This window comes from Polyodon spathula, chromosome 1 (genome assembly GCF_017654505.1).
Source record: "Polyodon spathula isolate WHYD16114869_AA chromosome 1, ASM1765450v1, whole genome shotgun sequence".
NCBI classification, from domain to species: domain Eukaryota; kingdom Metazoa; phylum Chordata; class Actinopteri; order Acipenseriformes; family Polyodontidae; genus Polyodon; species Polyodon spathula.
The window spans coordinates 25,404,609-25,429,223 of NC_054534.1; the positions used below are offsets into that span (position 1 = coordinate 25,404,609).

Below are 24,615 nucleotides of genomic sequence, written 5' to 3' on the forward strand. Positions count from 1 at the left end.
TTTAAATCAAAGATTACTTCTTGCCAGGACTATAGTATAATCCCACAATTCACTGCAGAGATGACACGACTCTAAGGAAACAAGCCAGGGGGAGAGGAAAAAAAAAAATAAAAAGGATGGATCACTTATTTTATTGAAGACATCATTTTAAATACATTACATTTTGTTGGGTTCTAAAATTTGTTTTTTTTTTTGTTTGTTTTTTTTTTTAAGCAAACCTTTCAGTTATTTATTGCTTTCTCACAATCTCTGCGACAGACCACTGTGTGGGAGATCTGCAAATATCTGACATAATAACCTCAAAACATTAATGCTATCATTTTTAAAAGCTTACATTTGAACTGCAAAACACCTTTAACACCTGTAAATATGCGTGGAACCTGTATTTTCATAAGAACATGCTGAGGAAGATCTGCTGTCCTGTCAGCTTCCAGATGCAACTTGTACTAATAGTAAACTTTGGAGGAAATAGTGTTCTGGTTGGTTTGTAATTCAAATGCAATCCCCCTGCCACCTGCCCAGCTGAAGCACTGAGAAACATGTTCTACTCAAAATTACCTGTGAAACTGCAGTCAAGTTAGTTGTTTTCCAAAATGATGGTGGTTAGTGAACAGACCACTTGCAAAAAGAGGTTTCATTTCCAGAACAAAAAATACAAAATTAAAAAAAAAAAAAAAAAGTAAAATAGACAAGCGTAATTTTTTTTTTTCATTCTTTTAAAAAAAAAAAAAAAAAAACACAGAATAGTTGCTTTACAGAAGTACACTTTAACTCCATTCTTTTGGCACATACTTTTTATATTATGTTGTTGTACTAAATACAAAATCTCTCTCACACACACACACACATATATTGGGTTCAGAAGAGTCAGTTAGCTATTGAATTATTGTGACCAATAAGTATATTTTACTATTAGTCCTACTGTTTCTCCAACTTCAACATATGTTCTGTAGAGAGGCATTGTCTTTCTAAACCAATGACCGAAAGAGTCAACAAGTTACAAATTATAAGCACCAGCGTAAAACATTTATAAAAAATAAGGTAATGTGACAGATGTGACACCAAGAATGAAAGATTGCCATACCAGGCCAGCAACCCCCGAGCAAATACTGTTCTTGCATGTGTCAGACCTGACATTCCATTACCACCTTATATAAAGGTAGCTCTGTCTCCACACCAAACACCACATGCCAAACCTACTGTACTTCATTATGATAAAATCTGACCCGTGTGCTGTCGAGGCTTTAAAGTATAATCCCTCTCTCCTTGTACAAGTAAGAAAAATTAACTTCTAAAAAAAATGCACAAAGTTGTTGGGGGTCTCAGAGTGGCTCCTCTGGTAATGGATGTGTGGTCAGAGGGTGAATTTGGAGTTCTTCGCTGGGGATTCTGAAGGGAGCATTGCATTAGCATTGGGAGGCAAATTAGCATGATTCATCAATACACCTCTAATAAAAATACTGTATACTTGTTGAAATGTTTTTAATTCCCTTGAAACATGGTAGAAATGTGTTCATATTTTGCTGAAGCCTTAATTGTGCTAACCAAGCAGTCTGAAAATCTGTTTGATCAGATATTTGTGACAAGTTTCATGCAATGTCTGTCAAAATGACACGAGACATGAAAAAACAGATATTCTGATGGACAAACCCTGCTGTTCCATCAGAATCTGCATTCACATTCTGAAACAAGACCTCAAACACTTACACACTAGCCCCAGGCAAGCATTTCCTTCAGATCTGAACAGGAGTCTCAACTTTTTCGGTCATGCTTTATTTTAAAAGTGCATTTCTTTTTTTTTTTTTTTTTTATTAACTTAAACATTAATTTTTAGCTTAGGGTTTGGGTAAATAGAATTCTGATTTAATTTGCGAAACACTACTACAGTAACAATTTGAACCGATCTGAAGCATGTGGTCATCCTTAGGGCTCTGGTGTTTGCCATTTTAACTGGCCTATTATATATTAACAGAAAATAAATAATGTACATTAACATGTTTGTTAGCCGTTTGTGAACAGTTTAAAAAAAAAAAAAAAGCGCTTTTTTTTTTTTTTAATATAGTGTCCAACACTGCCACCCTTTGGCTAAACCATAGACCATAATTAGCCATTTCTATTAGTTGATTCAATGCTTGGCAATAAATGCATATACTCTCAGTGAATGTAACAAAAACGTGACTGGAAGCTGAACTAAATGAAGTGGTCACATGACAAAAGCCTACAGTGTCCTTTTAAGAAGGCAACTACTGGGATACCAAGACGTTTTCGTCCATTAAGGAAACATTGCAGTCTTTGTCGAAATGTTTAACAGGTGGTGTACATTCAAAAAATATTACAGGTCAAACTGACCCTTCTGTCCCCAAACTCACTTTTCCATGCACACACACACAGATGCAGAATCCAGCTTAAGGGAAGGCATAAAAAGCAACCAGTCCATGTGCAAATATGCCAGTATTGCTGATTCTCTTGAGTAGTGTGTCCTACACAAGTTTGTGAGGAGTAAAAGGTGTATTGCTTGAACTGGAATGCTACCCTTCGAATACTGCTTTCAATCAGAATTTTGCCAAATGGCTGAAAGTCCTGGAAAGAACTTCTGCTCCCAGGGATGCTGAAACTGATTCCAGAGTTACGATGCAACCTGGGAATCGGCATAATTTTTCCTGCCTGCAATAAACAGAATGAGGATGTGTTTTTAAAAATAAATAAATAAATAATAATAATAATTGCCATGAAATTGCAAAAGCCATTAGTATTAAGTCTTGTTCATTCGCTTTCTGTACTAATATTAACATACTACTGGAAGCATGGTTTAACCCGCATGAATGTTTGGTCAAACTAACTATTTTTGCATTTACACTATGCATTTACCCTTTTCTATGCTTTTACTACGGTAAACTTTTATAGAGGAAGTACCCGTTTATTATAAAAACAGCAAACCCCCCCCCTCCCCCCCAAAAAAATGCATAAAAAAAAAAGAAAAAAGGAGGTGCTTTCCTATATTTAAAAAACACTTTGCATGCACGGATACAAATGTTGCTTTATATAAAATTTATTGCCATTAAAGGGGAAATATATATATATATATATATATATATATATATATATATTTAAATCAAGCAATAACAGAAGGACTTACATGTCAATAACTGCTGAATGTTCTGCAGTGACCCACCACATGAGAAGAAAGACCAGACAGCCATTGATACCAGTATTACATACGCTGGGGGTAAGCTGCCCGCATATATTGGATTGAGAAACGTCTGCAAATGAATAAACAGAATAAAGAGCAAGGAAATCACAAGCTTTTACTTATAGGTGCACAGCACCTACAGCAGCTTCCCAACTGCAGGGACTAAAACTGGGTTTCTTTTTTCCCCCCCTCACTCACTGATTAAGGCAGACCCTTGTGTAACTGTGAAATTCCCCCATTCATTTTATTTTTTTGCATTGGTCGTGAACTCAAACATGGCTTTGTCTATTTGAAAATGGGGCACCCAAGTCTTTTTCCGTGTCCCAGTACATGGAGCCTCATGCACATGTATCCTGTCCTCACTTGTACAGATCATATATAAAACCAGAGACAGTCAAAATGTATAGGAACAGCATTGCTCACCAGTCCAGACACCAGCAGGTGGAGTGCGACAACAACAGCAATCACCCACCATCTCCTGTTCTCACAGCCGTCAAAGAACACTACTCCCCAGAACGTGTGCAGCAAGGTGACTGCCATTGTCATGAAGGCTGCAGCAAAGAATAGAGCAGACGTACAGTAAAGAGGGCAACATCTCTTTAGTTAATTCTCTCGACTGTGGACTGACATTATCAGGATTACTGTTGAACACTTTCAAATGCACGACAGAATTACAGCCATATTGATGCACAGTCGGGCGTTCATTATTATTGCTACTATTTCACACGTTATTCCCAGCCCCAAAGTGAACGTTATGATACACTTTTACCGATATCAGTGGCATACAATTATCCGCAAGTCATAAATCCCCTACATCCACCTCATCGGACAGATGTCTCAATATATCCCCAGACACACAACTTGAGCTAAAGAATTTCCTGACTAAGGCACTTCCATATACCCACAAAGTTTATACTATCAGTAAAATGCCATGAATAAAGTCCTTACCAAGTTGTAACATTCCAAATTCAACAATTTCGTAAAGGTACTTTCAATACTATTAAATGCTGTATTTTCATGATTAATGTCTGAAAAAGATTGTATTTTCCACAAATCTACAGTGTAGCAACTAATTCATCTCACCAGCAGAGGGCGCTGCTGAATTGATAGAAAGTGATTCCACAGCTGTATTCTGGGCTTATGGTGTGTGAAAACGGTGACATGTACATTTTTCGCCCCACAGGAGGTTTGCACGCTCTTCATCACATTACTTTTAGCTCTGGCAGAAGTCCTGTTGTCAGGGCTGGAATAGCTTGACCTTCTCTAGTAAAGACAACTGTTCAACCCTCCCCCTTTGTGCCAACAGACACCAAAGGCACTCTTGAGCCCGCACACAAATCTACTGAACTCACCTGCTTCAGCTGATTCCTACCTTATTCTACTAAAATGACAAATTACAGGTTTAAAATGTACAGTATAAGGACTGACATACATTGTTAGTAGGATACATGTAAGGGAAGGTTATATAGTGAGGTTTTTTTAAATCTTAGAAATCATATTTTCTGTTTGGTAATAGATAGATTTTAGGTTCTCTTGATCAAAAGGAGACAGTCCAATCGCACTAACCGAGATATCTGGGTCTCTCGTGCTCGAAATGCCGAGGTGGCCAGCGGTCTGCGCAATTACCAAAAAAAAGTAGCCCTACTTAATTTAAACTGCACCTATTTTTTTATAAAAGACTGTCTGGCTTATTTATTTAAAGATAGAACCCATAAAACATCAGGACTGCATTGCCTTTTCAATTCAAGCACACTAGCAAACTGTTTAGCGTTGCCCGTGTCTCCATCATCCCCTCAACTTAAAGCGATAAATGATAAAGCGCTTTGTGATGGTGGTCCACTATGAAAGGTGATACATTAAATAGACCGACTGATTGATCAACTCACCAAAACCACTTTAGAATTCACTTCTCAGCTGTTAATATAAAACTCGCCCTACTCTGCTATATAGAGCTCCACAAACAGATTACTCAATTAGTCAAATAAAGGTGAGATCGCTGTAGATTGGGCTGATTTACTGGTCAAAATGAAACGGTGAAGAATCAACTGCTTAGAGCTGTTAGACAGTCCAAGAAAAGCAACAATTACACAAAATTAAAGCAGCTGTTTCTTTACTTGTTTCCACTGAACAATAAAATCAGCCCAATCTTCAGCAATGACCCTCACCCGATTGTCAGCACCTGGAAAGCTCAATCTAAATATTTGGTTTGTGCAGCACTACAATTTTATTATTCTTTTGCTGAGCCACCATAGCAGAACACTCTTCAAAAACAGCTGTAACAAGAAAAGCATAGCAAGATTCCATCTAGTACCTGAGGTGAGGAAGTAGTACTGAGATTCCCCGTGGATTCCTACTATTCCCGGGCCCAGTGAGTCAGCAAGGATGTTAATCATTGAAAAAGCTCCGCTCATGATACCAAACCCCAGTCCAGCCACTGGGGAAAATAAATAAATAAATAAGTTAGACATTAGGGCAATTTAAATTTAAATTATTTATTTTTTTAACTAAATGATAGGTAGTAATTGTTTACTGTATAGACTAGACAAGTACACTTCATTCTAGTCCCTAGCTGTCTTTATTCCACAGAACATTGCATTTGCATAACAGTACTAGTTACCATGGCAATACATCCTACTTTCTGCTTTGGAAGATACTGAATGTTAAAAAAGCAGCACAGTAATGGTAAATTTACAATTCCTTACACAATACTCAGATGCATTGGTCGCCCACAAGCTTCTTTCTAATTGATATTTCAGTCTATGCATCTCTTTGAGAGGCCTAGGCAATCAGTCCGGAAACAAAAGTTTGTACCCACTGAAGCCCGGCATACACGAGGAGACATGTTTGCTGGATGTTTCCACGTTTCCAGAAACAAGGCAACACACTAAGGAGAAACTCTTCAGCATGTCATCAATCATGTGACTATGCAAGATGGTGACTACTACAGAAGATGACATGCTTTGGAAACCTGCTACAATCCATTGTTTTATTGATATGTATGCCGACATGTGGTACTGTCATTTCGAGTTATTCGTGGTTCTACAAGCCTCAGCAGCTCCTCAGAGTCTGGATCCATAAGAACAAAATTGCAATAACTTAAGTGTGGATCATTTAAAAGATTATGGTACGCTCCTCTCATGAATTAGGATCCACACCATTGTCCAATTACCACTGTGCTTTCCCCTTCTTTTACAGTTTTACTGCAATTCTAAGTGCAGCACCACTCATTGCAAGAAGGCTTTCCTCCATACTTGGAGAGAGCAGCAAGAATGATCACATGTGCTTAAAAAAAAAAAAAAAAGTTTCCAGATGTTTTGTCTGGAAACATGTTACCACATTTATGCCGAGCTGCCTCTCCAATAAGAGTTACATGGACTGCCTCAAAAGGAACTGTACCTCATCTTACGCACCTCTAAAGAAAACTGACAGAACCACTCATGGCAGAAACCAGCAATACAGTAGTGTTTCATTAGGTGCCTGTTTATTATGCTGCTGTAACCAGAACTTGGTTAGTTTCTGCTGTGCTGTGAATAGCAGCAGACTCACTGCAAATTGAAGTCCACCAGAGGCGCATTTCGCATAGAAACATGAGCCCTGTAAATCTATACTTTCCCAGTCTATGGCTGTAAGGAGTGTGATAACTGGCAATAGGATTGTCTCATCATCAGAAAAGTCAATAGAAAGACATCAACTTAGAGCATCAAAAGGTTAATAAAGAAGACAATAATAGTATAATAGTTGTTCAGATTTGCATTTGCAGTCGAAATCTTAACATTTTTTAGATTCTCAAAAGGAGTTCATTTTTTAAAATGATACATTTACCACCCGGCAATTTGATTGGGGGTATAATGGATTTTATTGGGTAAAATATTAGAATATGGACATTGTTTGCCTTCAAAAGCATTGTAGAGTTTCCCTTCCTTATAACGGTCCCTTGATATTCAGCACCATCTGTCTTTAGGCTACTTAGAGAACCAGTACCTGTCAACACTTAAGGCCATTGCACACTGGATCCGATAACTCATCTAAATTTAACGTGCTTCTAAAAAACAGTCATGTGCATTCCCTACTACACCTTGCAAAACGAGTCCGTAATTGTCGTACGACGAAACAAATTCAGTTTGATCCGATTTGACATGCGTTAATGTGACAGAGATCGAATGACGATTGGTGTTAGATCTGCTTCCCGACCTGTGAGGGCACAAGAAAGAAGGAACAGAGAAACCTTAAGCAAACGGCAAGACAATTTATTCCGTAGGGTAGGTGGAAGTCGGCCATTTAGGAAGGGGGCGGAGCTACGGCACCCAAGCTCACTGACCCGGATGGTAGATGACGTGGCATCCGAGGATTGGAGGAGCGGATGCGCTCGTTAACCTAGGGGTCATGGGCAAGGGTATAAATAGGGGGGCATAGCTTCAGTGATCTGTTCCTTTGTAGATGGTTAGCAAAACAAACCTAGAAGGAGCCTGTAAATTGCTAAATAGAAACCGTGAGTGTTCTGTGTATTCGTCTGTCTCATAACACCGTTTGCTTGCTTTTCAAAGAGTACTCGCACGATCCAGAGCTATAGCCGCAGGCCAGCATTAGCCTGGACATCTCAACACTCACTTTCACTTTGGAACTGTCTTTGCACCAGGAGCACTTAATTCACGCACTGCAGGAACCGTGTCTGTTTGTGTTCTGCGAGGGTGAGGAAAATCAGGACTTTTTGGTTGCGGGTCAAACCTGTGAGATTACAAACAGGAGTGATACACGCCGCTGTACCACTTCCATCACCGTTATTGTTTGCAGGTTTTGCCATAAGGCTCTGGACATTATAATCATTAATAAACACCCTTGCACCTGTAACTCATTCGTCTACGTGATTAATCCGCTCTGCACTGCACTCATCTGCACGTATTCACCACACTTGGTCAATGAAACACTGGCAAGGCACGTGGGTTCTTGCAGTACCGTGAACAAAATGGAAAATCTAATTGTGCGTAACGCCAAACAAAAATTACTTTGATAAATACAACAAAGAATGTGTAAAAAAAGAACACATACGGAAAGAGATTGCCGTGGATTTGGGTATGAATGATAAGTATTATAAAACATGAAAATGTGGATTTTTTGCAGTATAGGTTATTAGAAGAATATACTTTTTATTTCAATTGTAGTCAAGGAAGTAAAGAAACAATAGCCTAACCTGGAGAAACAAATCAGAGAAAGAAGAGTGATAGGGCAAGAGCAGTCAGGGCTTAACAGTCAAAAAAGAAGGGCAGTACATAAGCGTTGGGCCTGTATGCGCCGTGGCATAGAGTTTACCAGCCTCTGGAATTCTGCAGGAAGGATGCGGCAAAATTCTTCCGAGAAAGTCAATCAACTCACGCCTGGCTGATTGAGGTGGAAAACGCAGTCTCAGGCGTAATTCCAGAATATCCCATAAATGCTCGATTGGGTTCAGAGCTGGTGAAATTTGAAGTCAATTGATCTGCAGTTGCTCGCCTGTTTTGCCTTCCATTTGGAATTAATGGCCGTATATAACAATCCTGGAGTATGCGTTTCCACCCACTGTCGCCCTTTGCTGATGATGTCATTCCCTCGGAGTTCCATGTCAACATCACCTTAGACACCGTTGCTCATGAAACATCAGCAGGTTGAGCTGTCTTGGTCACTGAAGCTTTGCCAAACTCGCCCCAATCACCCCTCTTTCAGCATCACTGAGGTCTCCTCTTGCAGCCATGCTAGCCATAATTATAGGCAACTAGGCCTGACCAGCATTTTTCTACATGACCCTAAAAATGCTGGGATGATATCTGCTTACTTAACACATGAGCCACACCTGTGTGGAAGCCCTTGCTTAGAATATACTTTGAGTCCCTCATTTACCCAGGTGTTTCCATTTTTTTGTTCACTACCTGTATATTTATTACAGGAGCAAGTGTTTGAAAAATTGATTATTGGTCAAAACGGTTCCAGATGCTACGACAACTGTGTTGTGCAATGACGGAACGGATCCAGTTGTGCAAAGGCCGTTACACAATTAAAGCCATCCCAAAGCACATAAAAATCAAGGCAAACACAAATTTATCTTGTGTTGCTTTTACTTGTCACCCTAGGTTTAACAATTAGTCCTAGGCACACAGTTACCCACGGTCAGAAATAACACGTGGCAAAAGTTACCCAAGCTCAGAAATAACACTTGGAAAAAGTGTTCACTGTGGTAGTCAGGGACCCAGCCATTCATAGGTGAAATGAGTCATTGTGTTGCCTATAATCAGCCAGTACAAAGAATCAGAAACAAGTGCTATATTGTCTGAAAATGATGAGAGAGAATCATTTCCACAACATTTATAATAGTGATATGCAGACAAAGCCTAATACCGTAGGTAGTGTATGTAGGCAGGCCTTTGAAGCAATTGAATTTATTTATTGCAAAACACTGGGAGCTGCTTTTGTAATCAGTAACACTATATGGAGCTATGCAATGTTTATAGTTGTTTTCACTAAATGAGTGAGTCTGAGGACTAATGTAAAACTCATTAAAATACAAAATAAAGTACTTGCTATGTTGTATTTGGCCTATGAAAGCTCTCTGGCAATGTCCTACTGTAGTTTGGTTACTGTTGTCTCAAACATCAAAGCATTGCAAGGGAACAAATCCAATAACTAAACGCGAGAGATTCATCTGCTGTCACTCCTGCACAAACACTAATCATTGTGTAGGTACCTCACTGTCTAATGCTGCATAATCCATGAGCGATTGCACTTGATAACGAATGACTGCGACGAGTTTAAAGTCCACTCTGGCACTAGTAGCAATTTCCTTATTGGAGATTGGTACTTTCTATTTTAACCCCTTCCAGTAAGAAATTATGGCAACAGAACCATTTCCCTTTAGAAAGAACAACTAGCAACAGTTTTATACCAGTCAAATGCGCAAAGTCAAAATAGTACTTTCTAGACCACGTTTATATTTATGTTCATACAGTATCTGCCAAGAGTACATAAGTACATACAGTGTGCATATTTATAGGCTAACATTGTAATGGGGAATTGCATATGGTCACCAATACTATAATATATAGTATGCTTTCTTATGGGTCATTGTATTTATTTGCATAAGAAACAATGGTACGCAACACACAGAACAAGTAGTAGCTTAGGCTAATTATTTAGTTTGCAAGAACAAGCATTGAGTTCCCTGTTCTTTTTCTGCTATGGGTGTTTGTTTTTTGTTATATAAAAAGGTATATGAAGTCACGACCTCAAATGGTATTTATTTAAGATGCAAGGACTTGACAATGTTGTGGCAACATCTTTATACAAAAAAAAAAAAAAACACAACAAGCAAAAGAGGGATCATTGTTCTTGTAAGACACCTGCAATACAACTTGACCAAGGGAATCACAGAATACAGCTGTGTACCAAGTATAAAAGCATCACCTTGAAGTGTTACAACCATCTGGCAACCAAAAAGTCACATGAGCCCAATACAGAGAGTATCTTAGCTCACAGCTCAAAGTGAAGGATCATTATATTTTACTGAAGGAGTCTCCATGACACTGAAAACACAAAGGTAGCAGGATAAGATATTGGTAGTAGTAGTAGGTGCTTCAGTGGCGATGGATGGTTTGCAAACTTATATAAGCTCCTGTGAGCAGAGTTTCTTTTAAAATCTCTGAACACAAGACCTACATACTGAATGGCAATGTACTTCGGATTTTGGGGATTATTTTGTTAGATTTGGAGTCTAAGCTACAGCATTGTGCATTTACAAACAGCAGCTACAGGGAATCTCACAGCTAGTACATCAGGCTGTGTTCTCCCAAGAGGTGCCCTTAAATCTAAGGTGTTATATCACAAGGAATATGATAAAGCTGGGAAACACACGCCCATAAAAACTGAAGCTTTTTAAAACTGGTTTGCTATGCCTCTCGTGATTTCACCAGAGTAACTGTGCTATTCGTGTAGGCCACTGAGTGATCCTCCCATACTTTTACAATATTAATTATCTTTGACTAAAGGTCCCTGGGAGATTGGTGGATTGCTATTTGAATAACAGTAGTTAAGTGGCTTGAATGCAGTGACTCATGGGACAGGCCGATGTTCACTCTGACCTTCCCCAGGCACTGTAAACACAGATTGGTGCAACGCACTGATGACATTATCTACTTTATCTTCTACCGTTGTTGTTGGTTAGCTATTGTTAGTTAATGCTGACAGTAAACTGGTTACTAAACACTGGATATTGAAAGATAAAATGTGCTATTTAGGCTCCTGTGGCAGAGCAGAGCTCTGTCCTATATCAACTGGCAGGGATGGGGTTAAATTCCCCTACCTGCCTGGGTTTATTGTGTTCAGGTGGCTGGGGTTGACTGGAGTAATTAACGATCAATTAGCTCTCAGCCACCTGATATAAAAGGAGGCCTCAGCTTCCCATTAGGAGAGGAGGGAGCTGAGGAAGCTAGCAGACGGTTGTGCTTGCTGTTTTTGGTTTTGTGATTTTTGAATTTTCTAATCCATTGAAGGCATCGCCCAGCCTCGTAATCTTTATTTTTGTAAGTGTCTTTCTATTTGTGTTTAAATATCTTTATTTTCACCCTCGTGCCTTTTTATTTTGTGTTTATTTATAATTAAAGCATCATTTTTTTTGAACTGCTGTCTCTGGGCCTCTATCCACTCGCCAGCCTGTCACAGCTCCCTTTTGGCACCTTCCTGAGAAAACCATCTGTCCTCCCTGGCTGTCTCCCTTTTTCATCTGGCAGTTAACAACCAATTAGATGATTTAGGAGTGATCTGTTTTAATCTTTCTTTCTGCCAGCAGAAGTTTGGACACCCTGGAATGAATGGAAACTGCAGTACTGACTGGATGCCAGCAGCGAATCTTCATTTAAGGAATTCTCTTTTTAGAACTATTAGAATTCTGACTGGACCGTACAGGTGCTTAGTTCCATTCTAAACCAGTCAGACTCACAATGCAGGTTAAAAGGAGGTACACCAAGTGTCGCTGTTAGAACCAAATCAACCCACATTACTCAAGTTGTTCAAATGTATCCATTTTATATGATTTCCAACAATGTTTTTCTGTAAAACTATTTTATGCACTATTCAGTCTAGATTATATAAATATACATCCATAAAAACAGTTTCAACATCATCAACAAAACTTTTAATGATGAAAATAACATGATATTGAATACTTAATGGTTATGGCATTGGAATACAATTCAAAACCAAGTGCTGAATCTACATAAATCTTTGAATAGTAAAACAAAATGTTTCTATAAACCAAAGTCTCGGAATTTATTGGAAGTGGATGTTGCCAAAATATGTTCCACATTTGCAGGGAGTGCAACGTAAATTAAAAGACTTCTGCAGACTGTGGCAGTGTGAAAGCCCTTCTGGTGCACGTGTGTATGTGTTGGCATGGGACTATTGGGTGGCAGGGAGGGGGTTAATATCCTACCTGCAATAACATGGAGAACATCAATTGAATAACTAATTAAATGATTAATTAGGCTCCAGCCACAGGTGTACTGAAGGGGTGATCACGGGTGTTAGAAAGGATTACAGTTGATGTTGGCGAGAGGTGGAGGTACACGTTTTGTGGGCTGTGTGGTATTTAAAGGGTTTTGCTGGTTTTGTGTAGACCTTTTCTTTTGTCCCTTGTGCCGTTTTATTTTATTAATGCGTTTTGCTCCGTTTAGTGCTTTGTTTATTTGTAGTTATTAAAACGTGTGCATTAGCGCTTTACTGTGTCCGAGTTTCTATCCCTCATGACAGCATCCTGGTCCATGACACTACCCTGTCACAGACAGTCTGTACAACTAAAAATAATCAGGAGCAAACTGAATCAAACTGCAGCTTTAAAAATCTTGATGAGAAGACAAGATGGCTCCTGTTGAGTCCACACAAAAAAACCTGACACAAGTGCTTTATTCCAGGACACTCCCAGTCCCTGATGAAGGACCGTGACATCACTTCATCACGGGCCTCTGAGCCAGAGCAGTACAGTTATGATGGCAAGGCGAGGTGACCAATGCATTAAATACTGTTAAACCGACAGTCTTTAGCCCAGCGACTCAATGATCCCTTCCAATTTCAGAACTAAGTTACTGTAAGCACTTCATGGAAAGAGAATACCTTGACTATTTATTGCCAGATTAAATAGTCAATCCATCAGCAGAATCACAAGGCTTGATGAAACTAAAAATAACCTGCTATTGGAAAAAAAAAAAAAGTGCACCCAGTCGTCTTAGATGGAGAACAAAACCATATATGGCTTTAAGGTCTGGAGAGTTTTCCATCACGCCTAAAGGGACACTTTACATTAAGTGGGCAAAGTGTCAAGAATGGGAAGAAACTTAAGCAAGTCTGAGACAGAGCTTGTCTGATGGAGGTGATGCCAGCGAGTGAGGAGTCCCTAGTTTAAATTAAGCTTGGTACATAACACTGTGACCCCTGCTGTGTTGAAAAGGGCACAAATGAGATTAAAACTTGCATCTGAGCTACAGCAATCTTCGCTCAAATAAAAAATATACACTGTATACGCAGGATCTATTTGTATATGTTGTTTTCTTACCATATGCCATTTGCTGGACTGAAACTGGCGATCGCTCATCCTCACTCAGTGCTGCCAGACCTTCACTGGCCTTCCTGTTGGTGAAGAATAATAAACAAATTAAAAAAGGAGAGTATGATCTTGGGTTATTGTTTATTCGATTACATTTATTCCCCAAGTATATTTAGAGGCTTTTGCGAATTAAGTTCCACACATCTAAGGTGGAAAAAATGAACAGGTTTACTTCAGGGATAATCAGTGTCTGGTCAATGTGCCCAGTTCCACAGTATGCTTGGTGACCAAATGAAAAGGTTCTGCTAGATTGGGGTAACCCCCAGGACTCAATACCAACTTAAAATCAGTAACTTAAATGACTGCTAATTGCCAGTGTACTGAAAAAGTACAGATTACACCATTGTCTTGCTATCTGATCTCATGGAATGCCTCATACAAAGGTTTTCTAGGAAAGAATAATTGAAAGTGACATTTCACTTTGTGCCCAGTGGGTGTCCACTTTTGTGTAAAGGAATACACAGTACTTGGGGTCCATTTTAACATATGCCAAATTATAAATGACACAAGAAATAATTCCAATAAATGTTGTGTACATGTCATCCGATGCATACAGTTTAAAACACACTCGCTCAAACTAGCCAAGATGACATAGCCAGAGATCCACTTTCTAAGTACTTCTCATCAGATTCCTCAGCAAAAACCTGATCTTAAACCTTTGAACAGGTTATGCATAATAATCCTACTCTACATGCTTCAGCCATTGTCATTAAATCATTTTGGAGCATTTCAGGGACATTTTAAATAACAGTCTTCTGGCAATTTAATATTTTTGAGTAACAGTTAAAAAGGAATCCACAAATATTACATTTGGAGCTTAGTTATAAATATACTGCATTAATGACAATCCAGTTCAAATACATTATGTTGCAATGCAATACAACCCAGCCATAAAGAGAATGGGACGCCAGAAACATTCTGAATTTGTTCAAGAGGCACAACAGAAAAGTATATGATACCAATAAACACTCTTGTAAATTATGACTTGCGGTAAATGTGTGTGTTTGACAGGAGACTAGGGAGCAAAGGGCAGCCAAGAAACACACTTGAAATGTTAGGCCATTGTAGAAAAGGAGGGACATTGCCCAACTGCACTTTTTTTGTAGGTTACTGTAAAGTCAACGAACTGAGCAACCACTTCCAGTGTTTACTGGATATGCATCCAATTTCATTTTTTTTGTATCAGAAAGTAGATGAACTACTAAATGTTCTTAAAGTGCTACATAACTTTAAAATAAAACTTTATAGCTCAATGTCATGCTATCGAGCCAAGCCTTTCACTTTAACAGAAACAATGTGGTTGTACAAAATCTATGCAAAACTTTTCAGAACTGTGCTTTGCTCACACTTCGACATACAATAGGTGCAGGATTGATTTAGTTTCGGCGACGGCCCTGCAAGTTGTAGAGATCGGGCTGTTCCAAAAGCATAATCCATTTTACCTCCCGTCAAAAGACACTGTAGGAGTTTGGAGAAAACCTATGGCACTCGCCTCAATAGTTTGTAGTAAGCAAAGCGAAACACCTCCTGTAGTAGGACAGAAAACATCACCCCGAATATAAGGAGGCCCCTCTGTAACTGCTGATCCTTGTCATTGCTGGCTTTCATGGCAATAAACCAGACCAACGAGGACAGCAGCAGAGACAGCAGCCAGAAGAAGGCCCTGTAAGACAGAAAAAAAGAACATAAACACACACACACACACTTGTAACACACAAGGACTACTTACTGAAACAGCTCGTCTCAAGTGCTAAAAGTATAATTAGTCTTGGATTATAGTTTCCCTCATCATGTCTCAGTGACCCCTACTGGTCAGAGAACTGACCAGTCCAAGCGCATACTGCCCAGGCTGGGCTTCCAGGGTTCAGTAGCTTGGTAACATGCAACTTAGTGTCGTTGTATGAAAAGAGGCGATTGACAGCGGGAAAGTGATCATCCCATGATCTTCAGTTGTCCTAACTCGTAGTTAGTGAGGCAACATTCGATTTGGGCATTTCAAATTGGGCAGAAAACGAGAATAAATCTGGATAACAAAACACTCACACAGACCAAATCAAAGTTTGAGGGGAGGAAAGCGTCTTAGGACAGGCTTACCCCCAGCCTGTACTGAGCTAATCACACTTGAGAGAACCATGACCCTAACAAGTCTGGAGGACCACTCACCCTGTAACAGTTCTCTAAGCAAAGATCTGAACTGGGAAACAATCATGGGTTCAATCCAAGACTGAACTTAAATTATTTTAAAAGCTAACCAGGTGGGTCAGTACAGATACTGTTTTAAGAAAAAAAAAAAAAAAAAAGGGCACAGTGACAGTTCTAAATAATGGAATGAAAATAAGACTCCTACTGCATAGCAGTTTTTCCAACTTCAGGTTTTAGAACTATCTTGATTAGCCAGTGTATAGGTGACAAGCTCAGGTATGGCTTATTAAAGTCATAGTAAAAGCAGAAATGGATCAAACCACTAAGCAATGGGAGTCTTCTTTCCACCCCTGTAATTTAAAGTTGCCCAGTTAAACAAAAGGCATCTTCATTGCCTCTAATGGTCTACATATCACACAATGGCAAACCACTCACTAGGGCTCCTTACAATGCACCAGTGAAACCCTCCCTATCCACGAGAATCATACAAACCTGAAATGTATTTGATTGCACTGGGTCTACAGACACAGACTTGAAGAGTGATTCTTGATGACAGCTGCTGCTCAATTAAACAAAGTCTTTGAATTGCTCTCGAGAACCAGCTGTGACTAGGCACGTTATAGGAAACGAGACAGAAATGACTTTGGCTGCATTTATAGACGTGACACTCTTGGAAATAGTCACATTTTGTACTGTGAACAATGAACACACATTTTCAGCTGATGCATTTATACTACACTGCTGTCCCCCAAAGTTAACATTTAAATAAAGTATCTGTAACTGCTTGCGATAGGGTGCACCCCGCCCCTGATTTATTTGTATTATTATTGTTATTATTTAAATGTATTGTGTAGTAGTATTAGGGTAGGTATGTGGCAGCTTTGATGCGTGTGGTGTGGGGAGTCTTGGGGAGGGGGATTAAAATAGGTGTTCACAGGGGTTAGAGAGAATTACTGATGGTGAGAATTCAGTGAAGATGAGGGTTTTGTGTGTGGTTTATATAATTAATCGTTTGGGTTTAGGGGAGTTTTACGAGTCGTGTATTGTGTGTGAAACTGGTGGCTCACCCTAAAACCGTGGTATTTTAAAAGTACATATAACTTTTGTTTAAACGGTCTGTTTGGCCCTTGTGTCTTTGTGTTTTGTCCGTGTTATTTTTGTTTACTTTTGATTAAAACAAGAGCATTTTAAACCTGCAGCTTTCTTGTGTTCGAGTTTCCTTCCTGGTAGAAACAGTGTGCCAGTTACGCTGTCCTGTCATGCTTCTACATGTAGCACACACTTCTGTTTTTCTGTTTCAGTTGAGATGGGCAAAACAAAATACCTAACAGACTTTCAGTGGGCTTACATTTTTCAAAATGTTTCCCCTCCCCCAGTTCACATTTTCCTTTAGCTGTAAATATGCTTCATAGAACCAATTTTATGCACAGACAATGTACTGTGAATGTGATCTGACAGAAAGTTTCTCTTTCCTTACCATCAACTGCCTTTGTAGCTTGTTATCCTACGTGGGGCGGTATGTAGGTGAGTGGGTGTGGGGGGGTTACAGCAATTACAGATACTTTATTTAAATGTTAACTTTGGGGGACAGCAGTGTTGTAGCAGAAAAAAAAACTTTGCACCGACCTTCTGATGAATGAAAAAATAAAACCTCTTCCCAGGTAACAATCTGAACAAACGGTCGTTCAGAGTTTCAAAAACAATTATTATACTGGTTCAGATTTGATTATATCCTCAGGCAATCCAAGCTCCAACAAAGTACACTCCCATGTGGTCCAACCTGTTGATGTGTAATGCCAACTACAAAAACATCTGCAAACTGACGGTCCTCCTGACCTACCTTGCAATTAGAGGTGGCAAGAATGGCCAGCATGATCACTGTACATGGTGGCTGCTAGTTTGAACTAGGATTCCAAGCTTGGCTGTTGCTTATTTCTGAAACTTGCTTGCATTTTACTGTAATCACTCTGATTCACATTCATGTTGCAGCTCTCTGACCACAAATGAGGAAGCTCAGTGCACTAGCTGCTGGATGATGAAATTAAAAAAATACATCTTTAAACCAGTTGCTGTAGCAGAACAGAGACCTGCGGAGAATATCAATGCACTTCTGTGGTACAGAAATGTTTCCAGGTCTAGGTTTTGACCGTTTAAAGAAGTCATGTCTTTGTTTCGTAGCAGGATAAGTCACAGCTGCATTTTTACAGCATTTTGCGGCATCAGTGGTATTATAGGTTCAACCAAAACAGCTCTTTAGTTTTACCTTAGAAGTTAGTGTTTTTATCATTAGACATCTGCACCACACTGTGCTTGCACCAACAGCATTTAATACTGTAACATAAGCCTCAAACACACCAAATATTGCATGGTACTGCCGGCTTCTTACCAATATGTAATAAGATTACTAATACATCCCTATGTCTGTGCAACTTGTGCATCTGTTGTATCTATATTATTGTACAATCTACTGCAGCTTCCAACAGGTAAGTCTCTAATCGTTCTTCAAAAACTTAACTATGGTAAGTCAAACATCACATGTAATAATTCAACTTCGGCTACTGCACGAACTGTATATAAAAATGTTCAATTGTGTGGGACACTACAATCAAATACTAGTGTCTGCAGCTGTGTCAACTGTTTTAAACCAGACTATGAATTACAGTACAATATATAGACTTGAATGACTTTTTAAAAAATAAATATTTTTTAAATATTATTGATTGTAATGTATACTTACCCAGCGATAAGGATAATCACTCGCAGTGGATCTCGGGCGATGGTGAAAATAAAAAGGGCAAACGCTGGCCCAAAAGCGATAAACGAGCATCCGAAAAACACAGCTACCGTCATTGCTAACTATCTAACATACACGCCACAAAAAAGAAAAAAAGTGAATTAAAAAGGCAACAAATAGCACGCTCTACTGTGCTTAAAAAAGAAACATACTACAGACAGTACTGTATTTTATATGTTCGGTTTTTCTTTACAATTGTGTGATAAACATTATGTTTAAATGTTATTTTTGACGAACCTGAAGTACAATTGTATTCCTTTAGATTCCGTTATTGTATATTATTGTTCTCCATGAGTAAGATCCCATATCAGTCCACAAGTTAGTCAAGCCAAACAATTGCTTTGTTTGTTGTAAGTGCAAGCGTTTGTTTACTTGCTCCGCTGTCCCTGTCCTCCGCTCCGGTATGTCCGCCTTTCTTATGGTACTGTAGAGAGGTGGTGCTTGCTGCGTTTAGTATTTTTGTGTTTCAACCTGTTTCTTATCCTTCCGGGTTTGAAATGCTGCTACTTCATATCCAGGCGCTCTTTGTTTAGCGGCTGCGCTAGTGTGTCCATTGTTGAATCAGTAATTCAATCACCACCTGCCCACGTGCCACACTTTTCCCATTAATCAATTAAAAGCCTTCCACGCATTTAAATAAGCTAATTTCACATGTAAACAATTCAATATTTCCTAACCAATTTACATTGCAAGGCTGGGCAAAGGCGGCCATCTTGGCCCCAGGCTGTTAGTCTATGCCTGATCCAAGATGGAAGCCAGCCTCATAAATTAATTAATTAATTAATTAATTAATAAATCCTGTCAGCAGTCTCTGCTCTGCCACAGTCCATACAAGTGTTCCAACACACCCGTAGCTTTAGCAATTCTGACCCTTACGGTAGTCTTATGATGTTCTTATAATAATAATAATAATAATAATAATAATAATAATAATAATAATAATAATAATGTAATGACGAGTGCATACAGAAACTTTGCAGCTTGTCTGTGTTCTGTCTGGTCCCCTGCCCCCCCGGGAGCTGTTGCTAGAGTTTCAGCGCAGCTTCGCAACAAAGCCAGAGGGAGTGGGCCGGACTCAACTGGTGCAGCGGTGTCCCTGTCGACTTCCAATGGCCAGCAAGAAACAGCAGTGAAGGTTTTAGGTGAGATGCAGGAGGCGGACCTCACTGAGCCATTGGACAGCCCGTGGGCTGCGTCTGTAGTCATGGTCCCAGAGAAGGATGGGGAGTGGCAGTTCTGGCCCTCAAAAGACTCCTACCCACATGAGTCTCTGGACTCGGTTGCTGGCTTTTTCTGGTTCAGCTCACTGGACCTGAAACGCAGCTAATGGCAGGTCGAGTAATATACTTGCTACGTTCAAACTGCTGATGGGGAAGGCACTGAACACGATTCCACCGCAGCGCAGCCTGGTGTATCTAGATGATCTGCTGGTACACTGACCATCTTTTGAAGAGGTGCTACAGTGGCAGACAAGTACCGCTTCATGCAGCGGGAAGTCAGCTTCCTGGGTCACCGAGTGGGCAATGAGGGCATCTGCACAGAGCCAGACAAGATTAACGCTGCCCTGTACTGTCCCGTCCCATCCAACTGCAGCTGCGTGGGTTCTTGGGGCTTGCCTTCTACCGCTGCTTTGTAGACCCCCTTCGCCACCATCAGTGCCCCATAACTGCTGCAAAAAGAGGAAACCTTTGAGTGGGCTGAGGCTTGTCAAAACACCTTTGCCAGTCAGCAAGAGGTGCTGATCCAGGCACCTGTGCTGCTGCCCCCTGATCCAGCTCACTTGTTCCTGCTGGACACCGACGCAAGCAACAAGGGGATTGGGGTCATCCTTCGCAGCAGTGGCCGGAATGGGAGTGAGTGGTGGCATACTTCAGCCAGTCCTGAGCAAAGCAGAATGCCAGTACTGCATAACGCGAAATGAGCTGCTTGCAGTACTAATGGTGTTACTGTAACAGGGTGTGGGTTACTGGAAAAGGGTGCAGTGTTACATGTGTGGGTCATCACAGAACAATACTGAAATAGACAAGGAACAATTAAGTAATACAAGTGCTGACACTAGGGTACCAGCAAAGGCAGCAAAAGACCGGGACCCTGACTTTCAACCAGTGCTATGCTAGCTTGACGCATACTAGCTTGGACAAGATCGCTCTGCAGTCTGCAGTAACGAAGGGGCTGTGGTCGCAGTGGAGCACCAGACCATCAGGCACGATGTCCTGCAGCAATCTTGGTGAGAGCCAACAGATTGGGAGGTAAGCTGGCAGGTGGTGGTGCCGAGCTCCCTGTAAGTCGCAAAGACACACTGACGCCTACAACAGGTGTTTTATTGGGGTAGCTGCCGCCAGCATGTGAAAGACTTTTGCAGGTGCTGCACTGAGTGCGTGCTGTGGAAAGGACCCCCAGGGCAGTCACATGGTCTAGTAGCCATAGACAACTTCACAAAGTGGCCTGAGGCCTATGCACTACCAGACCAAAACTCAGAGACTGTAGCAGAGGCGTTGCAGTGCTTTTTGTGCTGGTTCAGGTTTCCCCAAGAGCTCTACTCTGACCAGGGATGCAACCTTGATTCCCGGGTCTTTGTGGAGATGTGCCGACGCCTGGGGAGTCATAAGACCCACTCCACACTACGGCCTCCCCAGAGCGATGAACTCGTGGAGCTGTTCAATTGAACCCTTTCTGCCCAGCTCGATATTGCCACCGTTGCCCACCAGAGGGACTGGGACGCCACACAGCTGTGCAAGAGTCTACCAGCTGCACCACCACATTGCTGATACTTGGCTGGTAACTGCGGACCCAGCAGCTGTTTGGCCATCCAGCTAATAAACCAAAAATGGCAGGCGTCCACCCTGGCCCAGTGCTCCCGGACTAGTGCTGTATGGCGCTACAGATCAAAAAATCAGGTATCAACCACCGCTTTTTTCTTTTTATAAAGATCATTACTTACATGTAAAAATTATATTTTTTCCAGTGTTCAGAGTGAGCAAAGTTCAGAGTGAGCAAAGTAGTCTCCTTGTTTTATTGTGTTTTCAGGACCTTGACAGCTTTACCTTAAGAATACAATAAGAAGGCACTAAAGTTACACAATAAATCAAGACCTTGAAAGAAATGGTTTACTGAAGCGGTTTTACCAGATATGATTTGCTACATTTCACAAATTTCTACTTTAATGGCATCCAAAGGCATTCAGAAGCATGTGTTTTGAATTTCAATTAAAATACTGTAAAACTGAAGAGCAATTTTAATATAAAATATATTTTCACCATTTTTTATGCAAAGATGTAAGCGTCTCTGAATCTCTTATGTGCTTCCTGGTGCAGAATGTACTGTTTCATTTTCAACCATCAGGTGACAGTATAATCCATGGGTTAGTATCTCCAGTTTGTCCTGATTGTGCTTTGGGTTCAAATGTCTTCACTCTCCCAAGCTTGCTATGCTCCTGTAAAATGACTATGCACATTTACAGTGGTAAACATTTACATATAGTGCCTATAGAAAGTCTATACCACCTTTCAAAATGTTCACCTTTTGTTGCCTTACAGCCTGGAATTAAAATGCATTAAAATAATTTTTTTTTTTTTTCCATTTATCTACACATCCTACCTCACAACTTCCAAGCGAAAAAAATATTCTAGAAATTTGTAGAAAATTAATAAAAAATAAAAACTCAATAGCTTGGTTGGATAAGTGTCCACCCTCCTTGAAATAGCAATCCTAAATTAGCTCAGGTGTAACCAATCGCCTTCAAAATCACACACCAAATTAAGTGGCCTCCATCTGTGTTAAATTGTAGTGATTCACATGATTTCAGGATAAATTCAGCAGTTCCTGTAGGTTCCCTCTGCTGGGTATTTCAAAGCAAAGACTCAACCATGAGCACCAAGTTGCTTTCAAAAGAACTCCGGGACAAAGTTGTTGAAAGGCACAGATCAGGGGATGTGTATGAAAAAATATCAAAGGCCTTGAATATCTCTTGGAGCACGGTCAAGATGATTAGGAAGAAGTGGAAGGTGGCACCATCAAGACCCTGCCTATATCAGGCCGTCCCTCCAAATTGGATGACCGAGCAAGAAGGAGACTGATCAGAGAGGCTACCAAAAGGCCAATGGCAACTTTGCAAGAGCTACAGGCTTTTATGGTCAAGACTGATCAAAGTGTTCATGTGACAACAATATCTCAAGCACTCCACATGGTAGAGTGGCAGGAAGGAAGCCATTACTCAAGAAAGCCCGGCTTCAATCCTGTTGCAAAAAAACACTCAGGAGATTCTGTAGCCATGTGGCAAAAAGTTTTGTGGTCTGACGAAACTAAAATTGAATTTTTTGGCCTAACTGCATTTTAAATGCATGAAACTCTGAGGCACTGACACAACAAAATGTGAAAAAAGTTCAAGGGGGTGTAGACTTTCTATAGGCACTGTAAGTTTATTGGACAACAACACCAAAGACTCACAAGACCTTCTCGTTTCACACAAATAATACCAGAATTTGTTCATTCACTCATTTTCCCTAGCAAATAAGTGAATAAGCAAAGATTTAAATTCAATTCAACACAGTTCTTCTATTATATGAAGTACAGCCTCTACTGCAATGGAAGGCCATTGGACGGCACTAATTATTCTCACAATCTGTGTGTTATTTTCCCGCTTTTCAGTGTAATACATTAATACGTATTAATTAACAAGTATGGGATCAGATTGTTATGAAATCATTAAATTACCCTTGTTTATACTGTATATCTAATTGAATGGTGTCTGTTTACTACAGTGCTTTCTTCCATGGTTAAGCATTTGACTATATCTGAATGTCAGACCAGTGATTACATTCTTCAAAAGCAGTTGCAAAGGCAAAAGCAACAAGTTTCCACTGCCCACAAAACCATGGCCCTAACACAGTACGAACTTCAGTTCATGTAACCCATGATTCTTAATGAGCACAGTTCAGTTTTTTTGTTTTTTTTTAAAGCCATATTTCAATGAACCTTTGACAAAACAAAAATGCAGCACACGTCATTCTAGAAGACATATAAATGAGAAATTCACACATTGTGTTTCACACACTCACACTTCTCTTTGGGCTTTATTCCACTGTTGGTAATTAGATAAAGCATTAAATAAGCATAGTGAATACAAAAATATATATTTGGAAAGCAACCGTAGGTGAGCCAACTGTTTCTAGTTGCAATGACATCCCAACAAAGTCTACATAACTTTATATGGCTTGCAAGGTACCATGTGTTCATCACCACATGACCGGCCTAACTCTGGAGATTAACGCTTCTTCTACTTAGACAGTAAAGTAATGCCATCCTAAAAAAAGTTTTTCTAGGTAGATGGTATTGAAATCAGATATCCTTGGCTTGAGGGCTAAGCTTGACTACTACTACTACCAATAATAATAATATAATAATAATAATAATAATAGTAATATGAGGCTAAAGGTTTGGTTAGTTGTGCTTAACAACATGCATTTATACAAACATTAATAATAGGTTATACAAGAGGGTTGTATTTGCAGTGTCTTTTACGTTCTTTCTTGTCTGTCTGTCTGTGTGTGTGTGTGTGGGCAGGTTTTACTATCAATGTGGGGACAACATTTGAGAAAATGTCTCCACAAAGATAGTAACTCCTTAAAAAAAGACATTGTGGGGAACATCCCCACTTTGTAAAACATGTTTTTAAGAACTAAATATGTCTTTAAAAAAAAAAACTAAATGTGCCAAAATATTTAGTTTGTTGTCGAATTTCACCGTGTGGAGTTTTGTCTGACTGGAGTTAGAAATAGTAAATAAAATATAGTGAGAGTCAATGAGAAGTCCCCACAAGTATAGAAATACAAACGTACGTGTGTGCGTGTGTGTGTGGTTTGGTATGGCTTT

General features: G+C 39.9%; 1 protein-coding gene across 1 annotated transcript; it reads right to left on the reverse strand.

Moving 5' to 3' along the window:
* Nucleotides 1-539: 539 nt before the first annotated feature.
* On the reverse strand, nt 540-19,359 carry LOC121316015 (gamma-secretase subunit APH-1A-like). The gene is made up of 7 exons (XM_041250694.1): nt 18,688-19,359; nt 15,301-15,471; nt 13,758-13,831; nt 5,502-5,624; nt 3,614-3,741; nt 3,137-3,260; nt 540-2,664 (listed from the first exon to the last, which is right to left on the reverse strand). The coding sequence occupies exons 1-7, from the start codon at nt 18,798-18,800 to the stop codon at nt 2,627-2,629; spliced, it is 771 nt and encodes a 256-aa protein (XP_041106628.1). The 5' UTR covers nt 18,801-19,359; the 3' UTR covers nt 540-2,626.
* Nucleotides 19,360-24,615: the final 5,256 nt, after the last annotated feature.

Excerpts from the sequence above, each read along its gene's own strand:
- LOC121316015 (XM_041250694.1), bottom strand. The coding sequence starts at position 18,800 with ATGACGGTAGCTGTGTTTTTCGGATGCTCGTTTATCGCTTTTGGGCCA. Across the intron at positions 15,472-18,687 it reads GTGATTATCCTTATCGCTGG|GGCCTTCTTCTGGCTGCTGT; the intron begins GTAAGTATACAT and ends TCTGTCTTACAG. Across the intron at positions 5,625-13,757 it reads AGTCCAGCAAATGGCATATG|TGGCTGGACTGGGGTTTGGT; the intron begins GTAAGAAAACAA and ends TATTTTCCCCAG.